Source organism: Pituophis catenifer, unplaced genomic scaffold, assembly GCF_029215685.1.
Source record: "Pituophis catenifer annectens isolate HBS135680 unplaced genomic scaffold, rPitCat1.0.hap2 SCAF_2, whole genome shotgun sequence".
Taxonomy (NCBI): Eukaryota; Metazoa; Chordata; class Lepidosauria; order Squamata; family Colubridae; genus Pituophis; species Pituophis catenifer.
Window position 1 is genome coordinate 179589062 of NW_027256882.1, and position 17835 is coordinate 179606896.

The following is a 17835-nucleotide window of genomic DNA, read 5'->3' on the forward strand; positions in this document are numbered from 1 at the left end:
TCTATCACCACCTTCTGTTGTGGCAAGAGGAGTGGCTGAGGAAGCATGCGGACCAGCTCCACCCACTGCTCCGAGGCAGAATCTAGTGAGTGCATGTAGTGGAGCCTGTGCTCCGGGCCAGGTAAACAGCAGCTGGTCAGCTGGGGTGCACTGCTGCTGCTGCTGCTGTTGCATTCTAGGGAGAGGCTTTGCTGTACTCCTTGTTGCTCCTGCTGCTGCTCCTGCTGACTGCTCTTAGAAGGACCACTGTCTGCATTCTAGACAATAAACAGAAAGACTAAAGCAATCAGAGCTAAAGGAAAAAGAAACAAGAATGTAAAGGTTGAGACTGAGGACAGAAGGTCCCAGTACTCTGGCTATTCTATACTCTATAAAGCAAAAGGGCTCTTCAGACCAAGAAACTGTCATAGCTCAGGGTCTTTTCCCACTTCACTATTTGGGCGAGTGGTCAGTGGCAGAAATCTCTGGATGGCTACAAACCACATCCACAAGAGAAAGATGGAGGACAGGGGTAGACTGATCCTGGATCACTTGAATGAAATAAAGGGGGCATTTTGGCAGGAGGATTAAAGACAGGGCTTTAACATTTCTGACATTAGTTACCTAGCTCAGAGGGCAGAAAGTTTCCATGGCTACAGGATACAAGAAACGGAAATGCAGGCCAACCCAAGAGCAGAAGACAAACACTTACCTCTTGAGTAACATGAACCTGCTGGAGCCCTTGCACTGCCAGTTGTTGCACTGTACCTGCTTTGGGAGTTGTGGGAGTTGTCTGCACAACAGATCTCTGTGGAATGAAATACACCAGAGTCCATTAGTGTACTTTGGGATCTAGTTTGGTCTAATGGCTTAGGCATCCGGCTAGAAACTGGGAGACCATTAGTTCTACTCCTACTTAGACATGAAGCCAGTTGGATAACCTTGGGTCAGTCCCGCTCTCTCAACCCTAGGAAGGAGAAAAGTTTTCAATTCTCAAAAACTTTGGCAAGAAAACTGCAGGGACTAGCCCAGGCAGTCACCAGGAATCAAAAACTGACTCTAGTGTGCATGGCCATATACATGCACATACCCACATATGAGCAGATACTAAGACCTAGAATGATTCATTAGATTTTCCATGAATGTCCTTTTTCTAAACTAGTGATAGGGCATTCTACAACAGTCCCTCTCACTTGTTCAGGAAGCAGAGTTACATTCTAACGTGCTTCCTTTTGGAGAAACTAATTCTACCCCCAGTACTAGAGTAACAATCCAGAAGAAAGCTCAAAAGTAGGACATTTTTAAAAAGTAAGAGTAAGGTAAAGTTGTAGCTGAGAAATTGCTCAAATGTATTAGGGTCCTGGTAATTTGTTCGCAAGTTTCTCTGCGTGTGAATGTCTGGGTGGGTTCAATATCCTGCTTCCAGTGTAGAAAAAGGACCTTCATGAAAACTTGAAATGAACCATTTTTCTACAGTAAAACCAGGTCATTCTACAGTGGGAATAAATCCTGGAGGTGGTTTACATCTGGAAGGCCCGTAATTTTTGCTCAGAAGAGTTTTCTGCACAGAGGAGTTAAATCACAGAAGATCATATAGCAATCCTACACGTCTGTTGAAAGTGAATAAAATGATTACTTTTCTAGTGGAATGAATTGTTCTTCCCTGTGGCGCAGGATTATTCTGAATCTCTTATGCTTATTTGGTGCAAACGTGATTCACCAGTCTACAGTTGGTGCAGTCAAGATGGAATATTACAAGGTCAGAGACTCTGAACTCCTTCTCAGCTAGAGCTTGATAACTCCATTTGAGATAGTTTGTGCCAATGTTCCTCTAGTTGGGTTTTGTAGCTAGGGCAGAAGGAAGTTCCAGTGGAAGACAAAACTGACTTTGAGAATAAAGGTTGGGTTTAGGCATTGAGGAATGGATGATACAGTATTCTTTCTTGACTAACAATGAACCTATTTCTAGGCAATTATGAATGCCCTCCCCACTTTAAGTGTTTAATGGCTACTTTGTGTATGGGCTTGAATAGTGTTCATATTAGGGCTGGAAAAACTAACTGGATGTTCCATGACAGATTCTGGTAGATCATAAATAGTATTGTCAATGAGTCTTTCCTTCGGAATTTCTTGATATGAAGATGGACATCTTCATCATTGGTATCAGGACTGAGGAGTGTGCTTTGGTTTGAATAACAAAATAACATAGTTGGAAGAGACCTTGGAGGTCTTCTAGTCCAACCCCCTGTTCAGGCAGGAAACCCTATACCATTTCAGTCAAATTGTTGTCCAATCTCTTCTTAAAAACTTCCAGTGTTGGAGCATTCACAATATCTGGAGGCAAGTTGTTCTAACTGTCAGGAAATTTCTCCTTAGTTCTAGGCTGCTTCTCTCCTTGATTAGTTTCCATCCATTGCTTCTTGTTCTGCCTTCAGGTGCTTTGGAGAATAGCTTGACTCCCTCTTCTTTGTGGCAACCCCTGAGGTATCGTGTCACTCTTAGTCCTTCTTTTCATTAAATTAGACATACCCAATTCCAACCGTTCTTCATTTGTTTTAGCCTCCAGCCCCCTAATAATTGCTCTTCTTTGCACACTTTCTAGAGTCTCAACATCATTTTCACATTGGGGCAACCAAAACTGGATGCAGTATTCTAAGTGTGGTCTTACCAAGGCATTATAAAGTGGTATTAACACTTCCCATGATTTTGATTCTATCCCTCTGTTAATGCAGCCTAGAACTGTGTTGGCTTTTTTGGCAGCTGCAATACACTGCTAGCTCATATTTAAGTGATTGTCCACTGGGACTCCAAGATCCCTCTCACAGTTACTACTATGACACCAGTCGGTAGAGATAGCTTGATTATAGTCCATCTCTGAAATCTTTTGGTAAAAAGATGAGGACTTGAGTGATAGAGGCTGATGTTGATGAGATTCTCTTCCTTAGGCTGTCTTCAGAAAACATGGCATGTGAGTACATATATGAGTGCGCAACCTCTTTAGAATTATAGGTAGTCCTTGACTTACAACCATTCATTTAATAACCATTTGAAGTTATGGTGACACTGAAAAAAGTAAGTTACAATCAGTCATTTTACTTATGACCATTGCAACATCTTTTTAGTCACATTATCAAAATTTGGGTGCTTGACCACCCACATATATTTACGATGGTTGCAGCATCCTACAACTTTCCACGGGGCTTCCAATTAGCAAAGTCAATAAAAAACATGGATTCACTTAATGACTTCATGGTTCGCTTAACAACCACAGTGATTCACTTAACAAGAAATGTAGCAATACATGTAGTAATAAAGATAATAAAATCAGGTCCGGCTCATTTAACAGCCACATCACTTAGCAACAGGCATTCTGGTTCCAATTGTAGCTGTAAGTCAAGGATTACCTTTAATAGTTGTGTTTTTAAATCCTGGGATGGCAAGTTAGCCCAGTTCAGTCTCCAGGTCTATAGTTGTAAGGAGCTGGAATCTGTCTCAACGGTGCTTTTTCAAAAAGCATCTGTATTGTTTTTTAAGAAAGAAGAAGACAACGTTTCACTTCTCATCCAAGAAGTTTCCTCAATTGTGACTGGAAGCAAAACATTTTCTTTTTTTCCCTCAAAAACCAGTCCAGTTGCCTTTTGAAAAAGTACCTTTGAGACAATTATGACCTGGATGACTGAGAATCTCCATTCAGCTGGCATCTGGGAAATTAAATCCTCTATCCTAATCCTAGGTTAGTAAATTAGGTGAGGCCAACAGGATCCATGCCTGGGATGTTGAGAGGTTGACTAAGTTTGAATAGTAAGACAGGCTAGGCAATTAGAAGCTTCACATCAGTTTCAGGAGCCCAGGCATTTGCAGAAATTGGTGGAAGACATACAGTAAGTCTTTGGACCAAGAGGTAAAAAAGAAATTTGTTACCCCTGCTCCCTAGTTTGGCAAGTGTGAGATAAACTGCTCCATCTTTTGAATCACTAGATTTGCTAGGGCATCTATTGCTGCCCCCACCCCCCAAAGTATTGAAACTATTTGTTCAAACATCTTGGTATTGAAACTGTAATTTGGTAAGGTTCAAGTCTTCATGGCTGAACAAGTCTGCTGTTGAGTTGTGGATTCCGTGGGTGTATTTTGCCATGAGATATGCTACATTTTTCTTGACCTAGCATAAGAGTTTGGCTACCTCTTCTCCCTTTATTGCTAACTCCCTTTCTCCAGATGTTTACTTTATCTGTTAAGAGCTTCCTGGCTTTTTAAGAAAGCCTGGAGCATGCTCAGAACTAGGTGTGGAAATTTATGTTGCTTTGGGCTTCCTCTTCCATCTATCCCTGGACTACTAGGCTGAGGTTTGTAGTGAACTGGATTGACATCTGTAGTGAACTAGACTTGGTGAGGGGGCATATGCCCTTGCCATTAAATAGGGCTTCTGAGAATTCATAACTCTCATGGGATCCCTTCTGGGTTCTTTGGGCTATTGGGGATGCTGAAGAGATGCCATATATATGAAGAATAGTTAATATCCAACATGAATGGCCAGCTTGTTCATGCCCTAAACTCCTTATTTTCTTAGAGGGGGAGTGAGCTAAGGTTGAGATTCTAGAGAAGATGGTTGTGGCAAAGAAGACCCTTACAGCTAAAGCTACAGCTTTTTGTGATCTGCACCATAGAAACTCTATTCTTCTATTCTCCAAGTGTTTGGGGGTATTTTCCCTTTCTTTATTCTGGGTCATGAGACAAGAACTGCCATGGGAATATCAAGTAAAAAGCATCTTGAGGAGGCTTAGGGCTGCTTATTTGGAAGGTGTAGCCAGTGACTCCCCCTCTCATCCAACTGCGCCTTGAAGATGCCTTGGGGATTTTGTTAAAGGTCTTACGGAAAGGGAAACATGAGGAGGGGATGCTTGCTACTTGCATAGATCTAGTGGGTGATCCTTGGGAGCACAGATCTGATTATTTCAGGCTTCAGTTCTGAATAGTTCTGGAATTTCTGACTTCTGGAAAACCTGAATAGTGGTAAACTTCCTGATCTAGGGACAACGACAACTCCTCCCTGTCTGACTTGTGTTGGGAGTGGTATCTGATTTGTATGTCCCATGGGTGGGAAATCTGGTGGCTCTCATGCTTTGGTAGCGTATCTGTGGATTTAGCCTATGTTTTACCCTTGCAGTGGAGGTGTAGAAATATAAAGAAAAAAAAGGAGGATGGGAGATGGAGAATTGCTACTACATTACCCCTCTTTGTCTATGGAGATTCTCAAAACTCCATGTCATGGTTGTCTCAAAGGTGCTTTCTCCAAAAGGCAAGTGGACTTTCTTGCTTTTATTCTTTGAAAACATTTTGCTTCACATCCAAGAAGCTTCTTCAGTTCTCACTGACTGGTGGGGAATGGAAGGATTTATATTCTTTGCGGACATTCTTTAAAGATGACTGCAAAGAATATAAATCCTTCCATTCCCCATTGTTTATTCAGAACTGAAGAAGCTTCTTGGATGAGATGTAAAATGTTTTTAAAGACAAAACCAAGAAAGTTCACTTGCTTTTTGGAAAAAGTGCCTTTGTTCCCCCGTTGTTCCCCTTTTCTGGACCAATCCCAATATGGGGTACTCATCTCAACCCCAGGAGGAGAAAGACCAGAGATGGCAAGTCTACAGCCTAACTAGTGACCACCTGATTATTATCAAATTATTATCAGGAATCTTCAGTATTCAAAAAGTATGGAGCCCTCATAGCTATGTTATTATTTGGCAGTTGAGCCATTAAAGCATCCTTGTTCCTTCTGTGAAGAACAGAGAAGAATTGGGTAGTTATTCATTTCCTTCCTTTCGGATGCCCAGGCTATCCGATTCTCCTGACTTGACCTCCTGAGGCTACAAGCAACATGCATTTGTGGTTGGCAGCTCAGAGGTTCATGCAATGACAGCCAGCCCTCTTGCTTAGTTCAAGCCAACAAAGCAGTTCTGTACATGCCCACAGGCAGCAAGTTCCATGAGTTTAGTGATTATTGGTCTTCTCATTCTAATTTCTAGGTAAATATAGTATAAGACAAGGAACTAAAACAGAAAGAAGCAAGAAAACTCTGGCTACTAATGGAACCTTAGTTGCATAGATGGCTAGTGCAGTTGACAGACCTGCATTCTCTCCAAAACAAGGTAGAGTTCAAAACCAAGATTGAAATTATCTCCTCTCCTGAGAAGCATATCAGAATCTACTAGCTCTGCCTCCAGAAGAAAGAGTAATGATACATCCCATTGTAGAATGCTTGACCCAACTGTAGAAAATATTTTAACTTTAGTAAAAGGGGAGAAAATTAATTTTTTTATCATGAAAAAATTGTGCAAGTTCCTCTGGCTAGTATTTGTCACCTAGACTCTGCAGAGGGATTTTTGAAACATTATTAGATGGCTATTTATTATATGCCAAATAATCTGACTGTAAAGTAATTCAGGATTTGATCCCTATGGAAAACTAGATCTAGAGTAAGTTCCTAAATCAGAGAGGCCATTTCTTTTTGGACTGGATTAACTACTCAAAGCAGCATAAGAAAATTTGTATTCTAGAATGTGGTACTGTGAGAGAATGGTCTTTGGAATTCTGCAGGGCTTTATTTTTGAAGACTTAAACAAAAACACATTATAATGAAGAACAATCTGCAATTTAAAAAAAGAAATTACAAAATTATTATTTTCAGAAAAATGCCTTTAAATGTGTTGCTTTTGTTTGGGCATGCATTATGCATTCAATAAAATGCAATTAATTTTAAATAACAAAACTATTCCCCCCACCCCTCACATGGACAACTTTGGTTCTTAAAAATACAGATATTATTTTTAGGATATTATGGTTCAACAAGCAAAACAACAAAATGTTTCACAAAAACATTTTTATTAGCTGTGAAACACATATAAAACACATACAATTTGCCATTGGGAGAAGTGGACATGAAACAGGAATGGGCCACAGTAGATGCTTACATGCTTGTTTTTAGGACTTACACAAATCTGAGAGTTGGTGAAAGGAAAGTGTTATTAAGTTCTGAGTTACATGCACTGAAATATCAACTGAAAGGTGGCCTGAAGATTTCCAAGGATGCTTAGAAATTGTTAGCGGGCAACAATTTAAGAATCCAGGGTAACACCTTATTAGGCTTGAATTCTTGTCATTCAAAAAGCAATGACTGAAATTGGGGAGGACCACAAGTCTGATGCAAGCAAAAATACAGCACCTCTTGTGCAACAGGCACTTGCTGGACTCCGTGGACCTGGAGCTGCTGTACTTGTCCTGGTTTAGCGGCAGAGTTACTGTTCTGGACAGGGGAATGCTGAAAGGCAAGGAGGAGCACTTTACCCTCTCTGGGTATAGGACAAACGCACAACTGCATGATGGATTTTGTTATATATTTTACAATTCATACTCGCTCGATCTTAGCTAGAAATCAGTAAGGTTCTTCCAGGTTGGAAATATTCCCTTTCTGGGAACAATTTTTACAGATCCAGTTTTTTTAAAGTGTTGTTGTTTTTTAAATTGAAAAAAGCAGGCATGGAGAGAACTGAATATCAACCTTCCATTTTTCAAGTACTTTTTCTATAAGTCTGGAGGGGTGGATTTTGACATCAAAGAATAAACATTTTTGGTAGTCCCAGATAAGTCTCAACTTCTAATTATTGTTCTTATGTGATTTACTTCAGATAAAAATGGAATAGTCCTGAACTGTTTAAAACAGTCCTACACAAAAAACAGTTGATAAACTGACTTTCAGTTTTAAACTACAAATGTTTCAGGACCAATAGAATACAAGATTACTAAACTGAATGTCATTAACAAGAGCTAACAGAGATTTCACGATTCTGTCAAGAAAATTAGAGCTGTCACCAATCAAAAATCTAAGAAGCTCTTTCAAAATAACCAAACATATATTACAAGCTCTGATTCTATTAGCTTTCTAAAAATTTCTTTAAAAATAGATTTTCCAGCAGCCTTGGGAATCCCATGGAAATAGAGGACCCACAAGACAGTTATATTGTGTACAAGATGTTGGATCACTCTCCTGTGGTCTTATTTATATTAATGTTTAATTGTGTTTAATGGTAATTTATACTTGTCTCTAACTCTTTATTTTATTGTACACTGCAAGATTACTTTTGCAAGATGGGCAGTTATATAAATTTGATGAATAAATAATTAAATTAACTCCAATGGCTCAAAAATATGTATATGAAGTGAGGAGGAAAGTTATAGTGTCTAACTTCAATCAGACAACCTAAGAACCCGAAAGAACATCTTCATTACATCACAGTCACTTCCTTCAAAGCAAGAATCTCCTCTTGGATGGTATGATATGGAAGAAGCAACGAAGGAGACTGAAGGATGAAGTTGAATAAATCAAATGATAGGTTAGGTCTTTTCAAGATTTTTTTGTTATAAGACTACAATAACTGAAATTCATGTCATAACAAAAGATAGAAATTATTCCTGACAGAGACTGATCTGCAAACTAATGAACTCTTAATGCTGAAACAGATATAAACAGATTTATCCACAAAGTCTTAAACAATTATGTCACAGCAGCTTTCAAACATTCTGATGTCACTGTGTGGGACAAGCTGAAATTAGCCCCAAGCAAACCTGTAACCTATGAACAAAACAGTGCTATAGAACTATCATTCTTTCAACACTATCATTGCCATAAAATGGGCTCAGTAATATGCTATTACTTGTGTTTGACTGGCCTGAGTTTTTCCCTCACATTTTATTTTTTATTTACTTAGTATTTATTTATATCCTGCCTTTAGTACTTTCATAAATAATTTATGTCGACGAACATAATAATCTTCCCTCCTGTTTCACTGTCGTAGCTCATAAACCAAGCTAAGCTCTGCAAACTGAAAGCTTAGGCATGATCATTTCCATAACCTGAATTATCTCTATATCTCAGACGCTGATTGTTGGTTTGAAATGAACATCAACTATACAGAAAAATCCTTGACTGAGGGCAATTAGAATCCAGCAGCAAACCTTTCTTGCCGGTCCACAATTAACTTATTTTAAGCCAAAATCTCAACAAAATATGACCTCAACTTAACAACATTCAATTAATTAAAACAAACAGTACAAAAAAACTAATAAATAAATCAGTGAAGTAAGCAGTATAGAAATAATTCCAAAAACACTTTCTATTGATCTGGGCAATTCTTCTAGTTTATTGCTTAATTTGTAAAAACGAGAATGTAGAATTGATTTTTGTTAAAATAGGAGAAAGAAAAATTCAAAAACTATGCTCAAATCAGAACAAATTATGTCATATATCTCAATAAGTTCAATGGAATTAATTTTGCATATTTGTTTTTACAGATTGACCACCAATGAAAGCTGGATAAACCTGGATACTATCCATATTAGGGGATTGACTTCAGATTTTGGGATCATACTGAATTTATCTTTATGCATCATTCTTTGCCAAAACGATCTTTTAGGTTTTTTTAAAAAAATCTTGCCTTTTTGTTGCTGTTGTTTTTTATTTTTACAATATTCGTGCTTATAGTGAACTAATTTTTAAAATGCACTAGGGTTCCTTCAAAACTCTCAGTAATTGTTTTCATTAATGAAGTGAAAAATGGCAGCACTATATTATTATCCAAAACAACATTAACATGCAAGATCAGCATAGCCAATAATCCACAAAATACTATCCCATACCAGATGGTTCCTCTAGGCAATTTTAGAAACAATAATCATCTACCAAAGAGAAATTATCTACCAAAATACTGACGTCCTTTCCCTTCCCTCCCCACTAACATTATTTCAGAAAAAGAAGACTGAAACAGCTCTATACAGCCTAAAATATAATTATCAGCCATAAATACCTCTTTTGAGTCATGCATAAAGGATCAACTGCAACAGACAACATACCTATTACATATAGATAGTCTTTACAACAGCAATAGGGACTGGAATTTCCACTATTAAGCAGTCATAAACTATCTGCATTGCTTAACAATGGGAATTCCTACAGTCCTGGTTGCCATTGTTAATTGAATCCCACAGTCATTAAAGTGAGGCACAACTTCACTTGCCTACTTCCCACAACCAAAGTCAGTGAGGAAGCCAGTAGGAAATTGCAAACCCCAATTTTGAAGGCAGGTAAGTGGCTCCTGTTGATTGGGAGGTAAAAGGGAGCATGCATGAAGGTATGAATGGGTGCACGGGGCCTGTGGGAGGTGCAGTGTGAGTTAGGTACACAAGGGGGTATGCAAGAGGTGTGGCATAGGTTGAAGAGGGTGCATGAGGGAGGGACGGTCATGGATTGTGAAGGTGTGTAGGTATTCGAGGGAGATGCGGTAAGGCTAGTATAGGGTATGTGGGGTGTATGAGTGTACAAGTGTGAAGGGGCTGAGGGAGGATGGGTGGGTGAGACTTGTGATGTTCCTTGCAGCTTCCCGATTGACTTTCTGGGGAAGCTGGTAAATTGCAACCACGTGATTATGGAGCACTACAACCAGATGTAACAGTAAACTGGTTTCCAAGTGCCCAGATTGCAATCATATGACTGCAAGGGTGCCAGGAGAGATGGAACTCTATAAGGATCAGTTGTAACCATCATTTTTTCAGCACCATTATAATTTTGAACAGTTGCTGAACAAATGATTGTGGGTTGAGAACTACCTATATGTGGTTTAAATTTGCCAAGTAGATACTTGGCTACTTATCCCAGGAGAAAGTATTTTTTAAAATGAACTTTTACTATTTATTAACACTATTTGTTATTAGGCCAAAATGGAATCAGAAAAATCTCTGCCTAATCTTTCAAAGATCACTGAGGCTCTGAACAAGTACCAGGCCAAATTACTGATTTACTGGAATCCTTATCATTACAATTCTTTCTCTTCTGCTTCTAAAACATCTTGATTTATGCTCTGTGCCAACAAATTACCGGTACTTCAATGCATACAAACTCTAATGAGCTTGTGTTGATTCTGCAAGAGCAATGTTAGCACAGCAGAGCATAGTTGTAAACCACATTACGTCTTATTCCCTAGAGAGGGAATAGATTCAGAAATTACCAGAAAAGTCCCAGGAAAGGACTTTTTGATAATACATGGTTTTGATAATATTAACCACTTACAAAACAATGGAGGGGGGTTGGGAAAGTAACTAAGGAACCACATTCAGCAGAATTCTATTTCCCTAGCATACAAAACTTAAAAAACAGCAAACAAAATATCATTCCGCTCAGCAGGGGGACATCATCCACTGGGATTTACATGGAGCTATCCAAGTTCTGTTCCGGTTGCCTAGTTATTAGATCTTTAGTCTTGAATTTGTTTTCTGTGCTTTTCATTGTAGCTCTGAAGCACTTTGATTTCAATTCCAAAATGGTGCTTCAGGTATTCCTGAGCATATAGAGGATACAAATGCAGTATCTGTCTTCAGTTTTCTAAAGCAACCATGTTTTTCTTGGTATCTTTCTCCCTTTTGATAACATACAACTGCTTTAAAGTGTTTTGAATAGGTGCTGCATTCTCCTTCCCATGAATTCAGAAATACTTTTTTGGAATTACATGGAAAAATTGAACCTTCTATTCAATTCATCAGGCAGTCTTTCTGTTTGGATCTATCCTATTCTGTCTGATCTCTGCTAGTCACAGAATGGAACAGACAAAAAATTAAGCAGTACAAATTCTTTATGTATACTTTAAAAACAATTAATGCAATCAAATTCTGCAACTATCATTTTACTGTCCGTCAATTGTAGGTAAAAAAAGAACTTATTTTTCATATTAAAAGGACCGTAATCATGCTGTTCATTTGGTTATATTTCCTTAGAGACTATTTGATTTTTAAGTGGCTAACATATGTTGATTTTTTTCCACAGTTAACAGTATTGCTGGGATGATAAACTATGTACTTGTTTTTGGTCTAATTAACAGTGAGATGGAAACTTAATCAGGATTGACTAGCTAGGTAAAGGAACTAAAAGTAGGCAGGGAAAGAGAAAGACAGAATTGGAAGACAGATGTGAAGATAAGCAACACCAAAAGGCAGTGAGGCCAAACTGCAGTTTCTTTGATACACAGCAAACAGGACATCTACATACTATATATGTTTCACAAAACCTGAAAAATCTGAATCATTGATCACTCACCTCAGGTGAAGAGTGGACTTGTTGCACACCATGTACAGTCAAAGCTATTGATCCTCCTTTGCTAGTTTGTGGTGTATTCTGTACCACGAGTCGCTGAAACAATTGGCATAAAAAAGGCCTGATTATCTTTAGAACTATGATAAGTTGAGCAATTCATTAAGAAACAAGACTAACTGGTTCGTTGGGCCTGAACATACATTCAGTAGGTTGTGCCAAAAACTGCTTTATTATTTGCCTCAATTTACACTGATGCTCAATTTACACTTTGTATGTACACAGGGAACAAATTATCCCCTGTGTACATATACAGACACTATATTATATACATATGCATGAAAAATGTTCTTTAAAGAGTGCCCCAACTATATCTGTTTTTCCTCATTTCCAAAGGGCAGGGAACAAGACCAAGCTTGATAAAAATAATATGTAGGCTGTATCCAAAGCAGCCCCCAAATATAGGCAAATTACATCTTATTTCAACTTTTTAAAATAATAAAATACTTTTTTTCTGTTGGAGGCAGCAGTTGCCCCACTTATATTCTATAGGTTAGGCATTTTAAAAACATGCTTATGATGTATTTTCTAAGTGTTTGCTGTACTTGCTGCATAATTCCTTGTTTTGGATCCATTTGTATCTCCTCTAATTCCTCTTTAAACCTTTCAAAAAAGTCTTGCCTTTTGTAAGTTGGAACGTCTGCTGCTTAAAAGTTAAAATTACTTATTCCAGGCATCCCAACAAAATTGTATTTTTCTGTTTAGCAGCCGAAAAGTATATTGTTTTTGTACGATATTGATAGATATATCTTTGAACACAATTACTTCTTAATTATTAATCCCAATTTCAGTCCTGAAACGTTGCAGAACATGATCTCTTGTACTCTTCCAGACAAAGTGCACAATTATATATCTTGATACATTTCTTAATTCTGCAAATATTGTGTTAAATCTATATACTTTGTCCACTTAGGCAGTCATGACTTCTTCATCCCATTCCAAAACTTTTGTCAAAAGATTCAACAACACTCTCTTTGATGTCTTCACCAGGGTCCTCTGGAAGAGTTTCAAACAAAATTCTCTGTCTTAATTCCCATGGTACCACATTATCTAATTTTTTTCCATCTCTTGACTTATTCCTGTTTTATTTTCCATTTTATTTTTAATTTATTGAACCTCTCATTTGTATTACAGATTCTTCTTCCCCTTTTTCTATATACTTGGCACCTTTAGTCCCATTCAGCACTCTGTACATCTACAATCAGATCATTTTTCATAACTTTCCCTTATCATTTTGCTTAATGAAGCCAACAAATCATCCCTATCAGCAAATGAACACAAGGTCTTTCTTCCCTCTGATGTATGTATTATTTATTTAATAAACTCAAAATTGCTTTAAAGTAAATAATATTCCAAACTCAACTCTTAATTTGTTTTAAGCTTTCTTACTTCAAACTCTTAATAAGCTTTTTGCTTTTAATTATTTTAAATCCTTCTATTTATTTTTAATATAATCTGGGTTGAAGGATGGTCTACTGCTCAGACTCTATAACTTTTAAAATTAATAGATTCTAAATTTGCAGTAGAAGGTGAAGATTTTGGCAAATCCAGTAACTTTAAGCAGACTCCATTCAAAGGTGTAAACTTGATTATTTCTTTCACAGCTCATGGTGTTCTACTCATGAGTTGCCTTTTGGGTCCTGTGCATCTCCTCACAATGAGCTGCCTTCCAGAGCACAAGTGGGCATTCTCCTGGTCTTGCCTTGCCCAGAAAAGCTCTGCTGGCCCATATTTGTCACCTAGTCAGCTGTTTCTGCCTTGGCACCATCTCCATTGTTCAGAGATACATAGCTATCATTTCCTCCACTGAAACTCCTGAGTGGTACAGTCATTAAGCAGGTCACATGACCATGACTTGCTGCCAGCTACCCCTTGACTCTGCTTCTTGGAAGCCAGCTGTGAAGGTGGCAAACAGCAATCATGACCGTGGGACAATGCAAATGCTGTAAATGCGACCCAGTTGCCAAGTGCCTGAATCATGATCACGTGATTGTAAGGACTTGTAATGGCCATAACTTCAAGGAGCAGTCATAAGCCTGATGCAAAATATAGGGAAAGTATTATCCTAATGTTGAAAAACTTGAACTGGTTGCCATTATGAACATGATTTAAGAAACTGGTTTTAATATTTGACATCTCTACTTTTTCATCTGTATAAAATAATTTAGGATTTATTTCTTCATGTATTCATCTTAACCATACTTTAAATCTTTTCTTAATCTTTGTTAATCTCTTTCAGCATTATATGCCTTGGTCTTCCTCTCATATGAAAAAAAATGAGGTATTAATCAAATAAACTAATTAATATGCATTTTGTGGACTGTGAAAAGTATTTTATTACTTAGCTATCTTCACAAAGCAATCATGACATTTCTTGCAATAAACATGTTAGCTTGAGCTAGTACCGTAATGCAACTACATCTCATACCCGAAACAACTATACATACAGCACATTTTTACAGCAATATATGAAGCACTTGAATATTGTCCAGCAGGCAGGTTGCTGGACAAAGGAGAATGCTTCAACACATTTCCAACTGTTTGTAGTAGCATCAGTAAAAGAAATGAGACTCACCTGTGGGGGAACTTGCACACTTGTAAGCTGCAGAGGAGATACTGTTCCAGGTTTTGTTTGTACACTGGCTTGAACCAATAACCTCTGCAAATAAGAGAACAGGATTTAAAAAAGAAGACTTTTAGCCTTAATCACTTTCACTATTTTTCTTACTCAGAAATTTATAAATTTATTATATAGTAAAGCCAATATAGTTACTTCACGACTTATGACTACAACTGAGCCCAAAATTTATGTTGCTAAATTGAAACAGTTGTTAAGTGAGTGTGTCCCATTTTATGACTTTTCTTGCCACAGTTATTAAGTGAATCATTGCAGCTGTTAAGTTAGTAACACGGTGTTAATGGCTTCACCATTGACTTTGCTTGTCAGAAGGTTGCAAAAGGTAATAACATGGCCCCGGGACTCTGCAACTGTCATAAATATGAACCAGTTGCCAAGCATCTGAATTTCAATCGTATGACCATGGGGATGCTGCAGTGGTCATAAGTGTGAAAAACGATGGTGAGACACTTTTTTCAGTGCTGTTGTAACTTTGAACAGTCACTAAATGAACGGTTGTAAGTTGAGGACTACCTGTAAAATATTGGCATTTGTTATGTCACGATACTGAGCCAAGCTGAGTGAAAACCCATTTTTCTCAGTTGCACAAGCAAAAGCATTTCAGAAAAAGAATGCCACTTTCAATTTGAAATCATGATTCCCTTGACATTTATAATTAAGAACAAAACACAAAACACTTAAGCAGAGGCCGAGGTGCAGAAGGAGGAATTCATAATGAATTGGATTATACAATTTAGTACAGGCAGAATTTCTTTTAAGGGCCATTTGAAATCCACCCTGCAATAGTCCATGTAGTAAAGAGGGTCTTTTTTTCAGTGTCCACATCATCTGCACTGAACAGAGTAACCATGTTTTCTATTTCCAACACTCTAACATTCTAACAACATTCTAACATTCTAACAAGATGTGGATAGAGGAAAGCTGGAACTGATGGAGGCTCCCTATGAGCAACCTTCAAAATTCTTTCCAGACAAAGTCATGGAGTTATTTTGATTTAGACTTGAATTTGGGGGCAAATAATCTGAAGATAACCTTGTCAGATTCATATAGATCCTTTTCAGCTTGATGATATGGAAGTAATGTGCAGATAGCTATGGGGCCACCATGTGTATGCTTAATTTTTGCCCCACCCAGTAGAGTCAGTGTCAGATTGGGACTGGTTCCATGGTTAAGAAAGGTGATTAATGCTTCTTTAAGTATGGTACATGTCACTATTACCTTAATAGACTTTTGTAAGACCTTTGCTGAAAAAAGGCCTTTTTTGATCCAGAAGGTCTCATTAATTAGAAACTAGACTTTATCACTGCATTCTAAGACAAAATGTTTGAGAAACCAGTAGCTGTGTGTGCATGTGTGCATGTGTCTGTAAACAGACAGACGCACACATACACACACCAAATATATATTTTAACTGGAATTTTGTTCAAATATGTATTGGACTGTTCTAGTCATTTTAGCTTAAGGTCTACATCAGATGATGATGCAGCCAGGCGCAAATCTGAGCTGGTTGTTAAGCAACCAAACTGATCATATGATTGGGGGGGGCAATGTCGTGATGATTGGAATTACTTTATAGGCTATAAAGGGCCCTTTCCAAGGCCATTGTAACCTTGGCCCATCATTAATGAATGGTTAAGTCAAGGACTACCTGTATGCTGTTCACCATCTACGTGTAATTGCTAGGGAGATTATCTGGAGTTCTGTACTGTCCTCGGTATGCTATTGACACCCAGCTCTATTTTCTCTTATTTTTCTGATTCCAAAGAATTAATCAGTACATTTGTACGTTACTTACTTTTGATATTCGAAAGGATGAGAGAGAACAATTAAAACTAGAGAATAATAGACACTTGCTTGACATGTGTAATGAGCTGTATGCAAGCTATTCGTAAAAAGAATAGGTTTCAACTAGTACAAAATATAATAGGTAAATTATTGTCAGTGAAAACCATAGGTATTATATGATACTCACACTGACAATTCTCCTGTATGACTCCCAAGACATGGAGCATACTCCCTAGGGAAATACATTTGGCTGTCACTCCCTCAGCAGCTTTTAATTGTTATTTCTGTGATTAATTCTCATATCAACTGTATTATTATTACTGTAGCTCATATTTTGTATTTTTATCACCTTGATTATTAAAGAAACAAAAAGCTACGAGAGAAACAAACAAATAATCTCCTATTCTTAGCTACTTTGGAGACCAGTTTACCCAATATGCCTTTTGTTGTTACTCATTATATCTCATGTTCTTTTACTGTTATGAATTGCATCTGGAAACTTGAGTCAGACTTCCTCTGATTGCTTTAGTATATCTATGTCACATTAATAGCAAGACTCTCAGTTGAGCTACATACCTGCTGAGTGCCCTGGACTTGCTGAACCACCTGAGTCGGCACTCCTGACTGTGTAGCTGTGGATCCTGGACTGGACTCTGAAACGGTGTCGCTGGGCCTCATGGAGCCTTCTATTGAAAGATAGAAATATATATATATTAGACAAACTTCTCCAAGAAAATCCCAACTTTGCAATTACATGTCAAAAAAAAAAAAAAAAAAAAAGGAAGAGCAGAAAACTGAATTCATTCTCTGAGGTGATGGAACAACCAGCAATTTTAGTATTCATTCAACACTTAGAGGCATGTAACTAATAGGAGTCCTATTCTGTCCCTCCCACTAGCTCTCTGAAAAGTTAATATAACATCTTTTCCTACTCCAGGAGCTACAACATATCAAGTTATTGCCTCATTATATTTTGTACTCTAACAAGGGATCCAGGATCCCTTTTCCCACGCTGAACTCTGGCTAACATGGGCATAGGTCAACTCGCCACAGAACAACTTACCACAGTCAACTTGAAATAGGACGTGCCATGGGACAAGAGTTACACTAATATCAAAGAATAGAATCATTAAAGGAAGGAAGCAAAAGGACAGAAAAATGAAATGTGAATGACAAAAATTAAAATTAAATTGAACTCCCATCGCAAGTTGTCCCACCATGAGTTGGCCACGGCAAGCTATCC

The 17835-nt window shown here is 37.9% G+C and overlaps 1 protein-coding gene across 2 annotated transcripts in view; it reads right to left on the minus strand.

Moving 5' to 3' along the window:
• Positions 1-17835, minus strand: part of RFX1 (regulatory factor X1) — a 60207-nt gene that overhangs the window by 26232 nt on the left and 16140 nt on the right. Inside the window, exons 4-8 of one of the 2 annotated variants that reach the window (XM_070938208.1) lie at positions 17169-17278; positions 14745-14828; positions 12116-12208; positions 7199-7294; positions 692-787 (exon numbers count right to left, since the gene is read on the minus strand). In XM_070938208.1, coding sequence (XP_070794309.1) covers positions 692-787; positions 7199-7294; positions 12116-12208; positions 14745-14828; positions 17169-17278 — 479 coding nt within the window. The remainder of the gene's footprint in view (positions 1-691; positions 788-7198; positions 7295-12115; positions 12209-14744; positions 14829-17168; positions 17279-17835) is intronic. The other variant, XM_070938209.1, reaches the window with a different exon arrangement.